The sequence below is a fragment of the Ctenocephalides felis genome, unplaced genomic scaffold, assembly GCF_003426905.1.
Source record: "Ctenocephalides felis isolate EL2017-DRISC unplaced genomic scaffold, ASM342690v1 CF-g0.4_SCAFFOLD_03681, whole genome shotgun sequence".
In the NCBI taxonomy this organism is placed as follows: Eukaryota; Metazoa; Arthropoda; class Insecta; order Siphonaptera; family Pulicidae; genus Ctenocephalides; species Ctenocephalides felis.
Genome location: NW_020539835.1, coordinates 1 through 8,664, shown reverse-complemented (window position 1 = coordinate 8,664; position 8,664 = coordinate 1). Strand labels below are relative to the sequence as shown.

Below are 8,664 nucleotides of genomic sequence, written 5' to 3'. Positions count from 1 at the left end.
CCATTTTTCCTGAGGTATGCCAAAATGTTCAAGAACCTTCAAAACGTGAAGAAACGTAAACATTTACAATTACAGTTTTTGGACAATTACAATAACTTATCCCATGAGAAGTTATTTATTAAAAAGAAAGAGTAAAAATATGAAGCCCCAAATTTAAAATTACATTTAATTTAAAGATCACACAAATTTGTTATAAAATAAAAACGTTTAATCAATTTGGTCTTTTGGTTTACAAAATAAATATAAAACCTATTGTCGATACAAAAAATTACAATTATTATTATTATAAATAATACTATAAATAAAATTATTATTATTATTTCTATCAGCAGTCATGTATCAGTTCCTGATTATGTAAATCCATTATTGATGATTTATAATTACTCTCTTGTGTGAACAGGCATGTGCCTTTTCAAATTACTCTATAGTCTGAATGCATGGTTGCATATTTTGCATTCATGGGGTGCAATTGTGTGAATGTCTTATTGCATATTTTACATTTGTGGGGCCGTTCCCCACTGTGAATCAAGATATGTCCTGTCAAGCTATATAAACATATGGATGCCTTCTTGCATATCTTACATTTGTGTGAACGGTCACCAATGTGAATTTGCATATGCTTATTCAAGACACTTGGATCTGTGAATGTCTTATCACATATTTTGCCTAGAGTGAATGAGCATATGTCTATTCAAGTTACTCGAATGTGTAAAAGTCTTATCACATATTGTACATTTGTTAGGACGTTCCCCAGTGTGAATGAGCATATGTTGTTTCAAGCTTCCTCGATTGTCTAAATGTCTTATCACATATTGTACATTTGGTAGAGAGTCCACCAGTGTGAATGGGCATATGCTGATTCAAATGAGACAAACGTATGAACTTCTTACCACATATTCTACAAATATGAGCTCGTTCACCAGTGTGAGTGAGCATATGTTGTTTCAAGCTAGTCGAACGTGCAAATGCCTTATCACATATGGTACATTTGTGAAGAAGTTCCCCAGTGTGAATGAGCATATGTCGATTCAAATCGCTCAAACGAGAGAATGTCTTATGACATATTTCACATTTATTAGGACGTTCCCCAGTGTGAGTTAGCATGTGTTGATTCAAGCCACTCGATTGTGAGAATGTCTTATCACATATTGTACATTTATAAGAACGTTCACCAGTGTGAACGAGCATATGTCTTTTCATACTATCCAACCGTAAGAATGTCTTATCACATATTGTACATTTATTAGAGCGTTTCCCAGTGTGAATGAGCACATGTTGATCCAAATGACCCAATCTTAGGAATGCTTTATCACATAGTTGACATTTATACGGTCTCTTTGCAGCATGAATATTTTGTTTTCGATTACCAGATTCATTCAAGTGTAAATTTTGTTCTCTGGCACGAACACAAATGTGTTGATCTAAATCATATTTATTAAATGCTTTATTGCACTTTGTACATTTGGTATGTTTTTCACCTGTATGAGATTTCAGATGTATTTTTAATGCACTTGCTTCTAGAAAAGTCTTTGAACAATCAGTACACTTATGACTATGATTTACCATATGCTGTTCTAAATATTGCAACTTTCTAAATATTCTATTACATTTGTCACATTTATAAGGAGGCTTCTGAATTAATTCCTGTTGGAGTTCTTCTTCTATCTTTACTATAGAATTCATGAATCTCTTAAGACATGTTTTATCATCATCTGAATATTCTTCAGGCTCTTTTTCTATTTCTTGTTGAATATTTTCAATTGGAAATTCTTCAGGTTCTATTTTAACTATAATTTCATCTAATTGTTTTGTGGAACAAGGACAAATGTGTTGATCCAGATGATATTTTGTAGTAAATGCTTCATCACACTTTGTACATACAAAATGATTTGCAACCGTGTGACTTCTCAGATGTATTTCTAATGTACTTGCATCTGATAATGTCTTTGAACAATCAGTACACTTATGACTATGATTTACCATATGTTGTTCTAAATAATGCAACTTTCTAAATGTTCTATTACACTTGTCACATTTATAAGGGGGAGTTTCAATTGATTCCTGTTGGACTTCTTCTTCTATCTTTACTACAGAGTTCATAAACCTTTTCAGACATATTTCGTCATTCTCTGAATAGGATTCAGGGTCTTCTTCTATTTCCTGTTTGATGTCTTCGATTGGATATTCTTGTGGTTCAATTTTAATTATCGGATCATCAGCAGCTTCTGACATTTTGAAATACTTGTGCACTGCATGTATTCTGTAAGTATTGACAAAAGTAGTTAATTACTATTTAATGAGCTATTGCTAAATATGATAATTTAACTAGTTATTGACAGTTCGAGAATAAAATATTTCAGAAAGAAAATCATTCATCCAGTTGTAATATTTCACAGAATGGATTTATATCTTAAGCAAGTTTTACCTTCAAATCTATTTTTACATTAAATTAACTGTATTCAATTTTGAATAATGTATGTCTTCAAGATGACCCATTCCTCAAAATCTTTTTGACAGATGTGAAACTATTTGTTTCACACTTTTGGCTTATTGCAGAACTGAAATATAAGAAAGCACGATCGAGCTTTAATTATCCATTTCCTACCTATATTAAAAATTAAATATTTATAGTTCTTTCTGTGTTAAATAAATATAATAAAAAGTTAATCATGAGAAATAACTTCAAAGTATTTTACACTACCTTAATGTTTATCAATTAATCTCATCAATACTGCACTTTAAAATAAAATAATAATTATACTTATATCTTTATAGAATATATTTATTATAGCATTTAATCAATATCTCTGTTAATAATTAAATAGATGACAAATAAAATGTCACATCAGTTCATTAAATAATTTGTTTGACAGTTAAACGAACTTCGATTGAACATGGCGGCGTTCTATTGTCAACGTTGCCAACATAAGAATATTAACGAGATATTTATTTCAAAAATAATTAATTAATTTATTTTATTTTATTACAAAAATGGTTAAACTTGTGGAGTATAGAAGTCAACAGCAGCAAGTCAAAACACATAATTTTAACTCTTTGCAAAGGGACTTGTCCTGCAGTAAGACTTAATGACAAAATTATAGATCAAACAGATACAGTCAAATATCTAGGTTTACACCTGTAAGGAACTCATTAAGAAAAATAGGTAGCAGCTTGAAGAAACCAGAAGAAGATATTATGGCTCTCGGACAAAAATCAAAACTTGACACGCATAATAAAAAGAGTGCGCGTAAGGATCACACGCGATTGAAGTAAAACTTTTATATTGTATGAGTAGGCAATTAAGATAAAAATAAAAAAACATCATATTTGAATTTTAAAAATCATTTATTAATAATCACATAACATCAATAACACAGTTTAAAACAACAACGATAGATTAATTGCTATCATATTTCATATATGATATAATAGGTTTGTGATAACTGAAATGAGAGACATAAATTTTGCTTTGTAAACTATGTACATTTCTGGAGAAAAACTGCATCAATGGTCGTGCCATATCTTGTGGTTGATTCAAATGGAGAATTATTCATTGTTAAATTAAATGTATTATTTAAAAAATCAATTAATGGTTGAGATTCTTCTGAACGAAAATTGACATTGAAATCTCCAGCAAGAATTAATGGTATCTCGTTATGATTAGTGTTTAAAAGTTTTGCACCCTATTAGAAAAAAAGTAAGTAACTGCTGATGAAGAAATTCAATAATATTTGATATGTTTTTATGGGAGAAATTTAAAGGACGACTATAATTAATGTTTGATTCTGTGTGTGTAATATCACCTACTTGTGTAATTTCATTAGGAATATCCAGTAATATCGTTGGGCGCAAGAAAACTGCATAAGAGTCGCATTATGAAGAGTATCTGAACATGAATGATAGACATTAGACAGCTACACCACCTGCTCTTGAGTTTGATCGTTGTATTGAGTAACGCAGTAATAGTTCTGAATATCAATTCGTTCTTCATTATTAATCCAAGTTTCCGAAAATAACCAAAAACGTACAACGTTGTAGCACTTTATCTTGCAGATCAGGCAAATGAGCTCGTAAACTTTGGCAGTTAAAGGAAAACAGTGAAATGTCGTTCAAACTTATTATCTCACTCAATTTTTCTTCTTGTGTATTAATCTACAAGTTGAAAGTCTTTGGAATTCAGTTTTAAGTTCATTAATCCTGCTGGCCGTTTTCTTCCATTATAAAATTTTTGTCGTTGTTTTAGAAATGATGAACAATCCATTAATGCTGGTAACTCGTGATAATGCAACATATAGAAGCTGCTGATTATGTGTTTTATTGAATTCATATTACAATTTCATCAAAAGTACCACCTTGTGATTTGTGTATTGTGAGTGCACAAGCAGACACTAAAGGAAAATGATTTCTTTTGGCAAATATGGTTTTATTTCTATTCATTGGAATAGATAAGATCTCCTGAGAATCGGCACAGCTGTCCTACTGATATTAAGAGTTTGAATATGATGTGCAGCTTTCTTCCTAATTTTGTTACCTATCTTACCAGGAAATTCAAACATAAACCTAGAAGTTTATCATTATCGCCACGTTCTATGTACACTAATTTTCCTACACAACCATTAGCTAAGCCATCACTTACATCAATATTAGTTGTTATTATGTAAAATTTATTCAGACTAAAATTTTCAGAACTAAAATTATTTCATAACCGATTTTTGTGAAACTGCTGACGAATGTATGATTGTTGATCTGTCGCATGGCAACCTACATAAATATCCGTGGCAGTAGATATTATTTTGTCTTCAACGAGATTCAGTATAAATTTATTATATTCCATGACACATTTATTCTCTAAGAAAAGTCTTCAATTAATGCAAATTCATATAGGGTTTAGCGCTCGACTTACGCATGACATGACGGGAGTGGATACTCGCGACATCAGCGCTTACGGCGTCGTAGTGTTCAACTACACGTTGGCGTTTTCGTTGCATTTGTACGGATTTACACCCGTGTAGCCTAAAAAATTTTTACACCCATATCTCGCCTAAAGAAGTTTTACTTCAAAAATTTACCTCTATGAAGCTATCATTAAACCAATTTGGACATACGGCATACAGCTATAGGGATCAACTTCCAACTCAAACGCTTTAATAATTCAAAGATTTCAAAACAAGTTATTAAAATAAATTTTGAAAGCACCAAAGTATGTTCCAAATTGGTTAATACACAAAGACACAGGCACTAGCACAGTTAAGAATGAAATAATCGCTTACTCACACAAATATAAAAATCGCCTAGCTGATCACCCGAAATTGCTCGCCAGAAAACTTTAGAACAGCTCTACAGGGCCCGATTAAAAAAAAAATCTTCTGTATTAATCAACAATAGATAAGACCTTCGACAAATCACTGGCAATGGTCAGCTGATTTGTATTTTGCCAATGCCTTCAGTTTCATGACAAATATTTTACTTGTTGTCCGTTTCAGGACAGTTGTAAATAAAAAAAAGAAAGAAATAAAAAAAATTTTATTAATTATTAAAGTTAACTAGCGATCCATGGCATTGCAAAAGACATACACGTTTTTCCCTTCAAATTTTCATATCAAAAAGTGAATGTCCATGCTTTTTCACTCATTTCAAACGTCTCAAACATATACATATTTTTCCTTTCATGTCAAAAATCCATAGACTATTATGTTATAAAGCACCAAATTCAAAATTATATTTAATTTAAAGATCACATAAATCTGTTATGAAATGAAAACGTTTAATCAATTTGGTCTTTTGGTTTACAAAATAAATATAAAACCTATTGTTGATACAAAAAATAAAATTATTATTATTAACTTCCCGTAGGGTAGTAATAGTAATGGGCCGAAAATAGAAAATGAAATGTTTTGTATATCTTTACGTTTTGAAGGTTTCTGAACATTTTGGCATACCTCACAAAACCCATTCAAAACGGTTCAACCGATTTGAATGGTTCAAAAAACATTCGTTTCCTATTGATAGGGAGATATACTGATTAGTTTTTGGCAAAGGCAGCTCCAGCCGTGACGGAGATACAAGGCAAAGAGTGCAGAAATAGAAATAGAGTTTTTGAGAGAACGGAGTATCCGGTTTGAATGATCTAAAAACATCCAATTTGTAATGATTGGGAGGAGAGGTGATTAGTTTTTGGCAAAGGTAGGTCCAGCCATTTCGAAGATACAGAGCTAAATATGCAAAAAATTGCAGTTTTGAGAACTAAGGGTCCGATATGAATGATTAAAAAACTTTCTGCTTGTTTTAACAAAACAATTTCTTTCGGAAAAAAAATATTGTTTGAAATTTTTTTTTTCAAAAATTTATTGTTTATATATTTCTAAAAATATTAGACAATGTTACAATATTTATTTATGATAAGCTATTTGAAAACACTTAATATTCCTGAAACATTTCGTTACGGTACAAGAACTTCCAACAATTTGCCTTAAGGCACAATGCCATACACCACTAGTTTCTATCAGTCATGTATCAGTTCCTGATTATGTAAATCCATTATTGAATACTTAAAATTACCCCAACATTTGTCCTGTCAAGCTTTATGAATATATGAATGCCTTCTTGCATATCTTACATTTGTGTGGACGGTCACCAATGTGAATTTGCATATGCTTATTCAAGACACTTGGATCTGTGAATGTCTTATCACATATTTTGCCTAGAGTGAACGAGCATATGTCTATTCAAGCTACTCAATTGTCTAAAGTCTTATCACATATTGTACATTTGTTAGGACGCTCCCCAGTGTGAATGAGCATATGTTGTTTCAAGCTACTCGAATGTGTAAAAGTCTTATCACATATTGTACATTTGTTAGGACGTTCCCCAGTGTGAATGAGCATATGTCGTTTCAAGCTACTCGAATGTGTAAAAGTCTTATCACATATTGTACATTTGTTAGGACGTTCCCCAGTGTGAATGAGCATATGTTGTTTCAAACTACTCAATTGTCTAAAAGTCTTATCACATATTGTACATTTGTTAGGACGCTCCCCAGTGTGAATGAGCATATGTTGTTTCAAGCTACTCGATTGTCTAAATGTCTTATCACATATTGTACATTTATTACAGCTTTCACCAGTGTGAATGGGCATATGTTGATTCAAATGACTCAAACGTATGAACTTCTTACCACATATTCTACAAATATAGGCTCGTACACCAGTGTGAATGAACATATGATCTTTCAAATGGCACAAATGTATAAACTTCTTACCACATATTCTACAAATATGAGCTCGTTCACCAGTGTGAGTAAGCATATGTTTATTCAAGCTACTCAAATGTGCAAATGCCTTATCACATATTGTACATTTATTAGGGCGATCCCCAGTGTGAATAAGCATATGTTGTTTCAAGCTACTCGATTGAGTAAAAGTCTTAGCACATATTGTACATTTGTTAGGACGTTCCCTAGTGTGAATGAGCATATGTTGTTTCAAGTTACTCAATTGTGCAAATGCCTTATCACATATTGTACATTTATTAGAGCGTTCACCAGTGTGAACGAGCATATGTCTTTTCAAACTATCCAATCGTAAGAATGTCTTATCACATATTGTACATTTGTTACGAAATTCCCCAGTGTGAATGAGCATATGTGTTTCAAGCTACTCAAATGTGCAAATGCCTTATCACATATTGTACATTTATTAGGGCGATCCCCAGTGTGAATAAGCATATGTTGTTTCAATCTACTCGATTGAGTAAAAGTCTTAGCACATATTGCACATTTGTTAGGACGTTCCCCAGTGTGAATGAGCATATGTTGTTTCAAGTTACTCAATTGTGCAAATGCCTTATCACATATTGAACATTTATTAGGGCGATCCCCAGTGTGAATAAGCATATGTTGTTTCAAGCTACTCGATTGAGTAAAAGTCTTAGCACATATTGTACATTTGTTAGGACGTTCCCCAGTGTGAATGAGCATATGTTGTTTCAAGCTACTCAAATGTGCAAATGCCTTATCACATATTGTACATTTATTAGAGCGGTCCCCAGTGTGAAGGAGCATATGACGATCCAAATAACTCAATCTTATGAATGCTTTATCACATTGTTGACATTTATACGGTCTCTTTGCAGCATGAATATTTTGTTTTCGATTACCAGATTCATTCAAGTTTTGTTCTTTGGCACGAGCACAAATGTGCAGATCTAAATCATATTTATTAAATGTTTTATTGCAATTTGTACATTGGAATGTTTTTCCCCTGTATGAGATTTTAGATGTATTTCTAATGCACTTGCATCATGAAAGTCTTTGAACAATCAGTACACTTATGACTATGACTTACCATATGCTGTTCTAAATATTGCAACTTTCTAAACGTACTATTACATTTATAAGGAAGATTCTGAATTAATTCCTGTTGGGGTTCTTCTTCTATCTTTACTATAGAATTCATGAATCTCTTAAGACATGTTTTATCATCATCTGAATATTCTTCAGGCTCTTTTCTATTTCTTGTTGAATATTTTCCATTGGAAATTCTTCAGGTTCATTTTAACTATAATTTCATCTAATTGTTTTGTGGAAACAGGACAAATGTGTTTGTCCAGATGATATTTTGTAGTAAATGCTTCATCACACTTTGTACATACAAAATGATTTGCAAC

The 8,664-nt window shown here is 31.9% G+C and overlaps 3 protein-coding genes across 3 annotated transcripts; all 3 read right to left on the bottom strand.

Moving 5' to 3' along the window:
- Positions 1–738: 738 nt before the first annotated feature.
- Positions 739–2,232, bottom strand: LOC113390852 (zinc finger protein 28-like). Its single transcript, XM_026626925.1, has one exon. It carries the CDS (start codon positions 2,230–2,232, stop codon positions 739–741), a length of 1,494 nt encoding a protein of 497 aa, XP_026482710.1.
- A 4,502-nt stretch (positions 2,233–6,734) lies between these two features.
- LOC113390851 (zinc finger protein 83-like) lies at positions 6,735–7,556 on the bottom strand. The gene has a single exon (XM_026626924.1). The coding sequence runs from the start codon at positions 7,554–7,556 to the stop codon at positions 6,735–6,737; it is 822 nt and encodes a 273-aa protein (XP_026482709.1).
- Positions 7,557–7,564: 8 nt separating this feature from the next.
- LOC113390850 (zinc finger protein 525-like) lies at positions 7,565–8,538 on the bottom strand (the record flags this gene model as incomplete). The annotated part of the gene is made up of 2 exons (XM_026626923.1): positions 7,565–8,290; positions 8,343–8,538. Coding segments are annotated over 2 exons (922 nt in total), but the record flags the coding sequence as incomplete, so codon positions are not given.
- Positions 8,539–8,664: the final 126 nt, after the last annotated feature.

Coding starts and splice junctions, on each gene's coding strand:
- LOC113390852 (XM_026626925.1), bottom strand. CDS start 2,232: ATGTCAGAAGCTGCTGATGATCCGATAATTAAAATTGAACCACAAGAA.
- LOC113390851 (XM_026626924.1), bottom strand. CDS start 7,556: ATGCTCGTTCACACTGGTGAACGCTCTAATAAATGTACAATATGTGAT.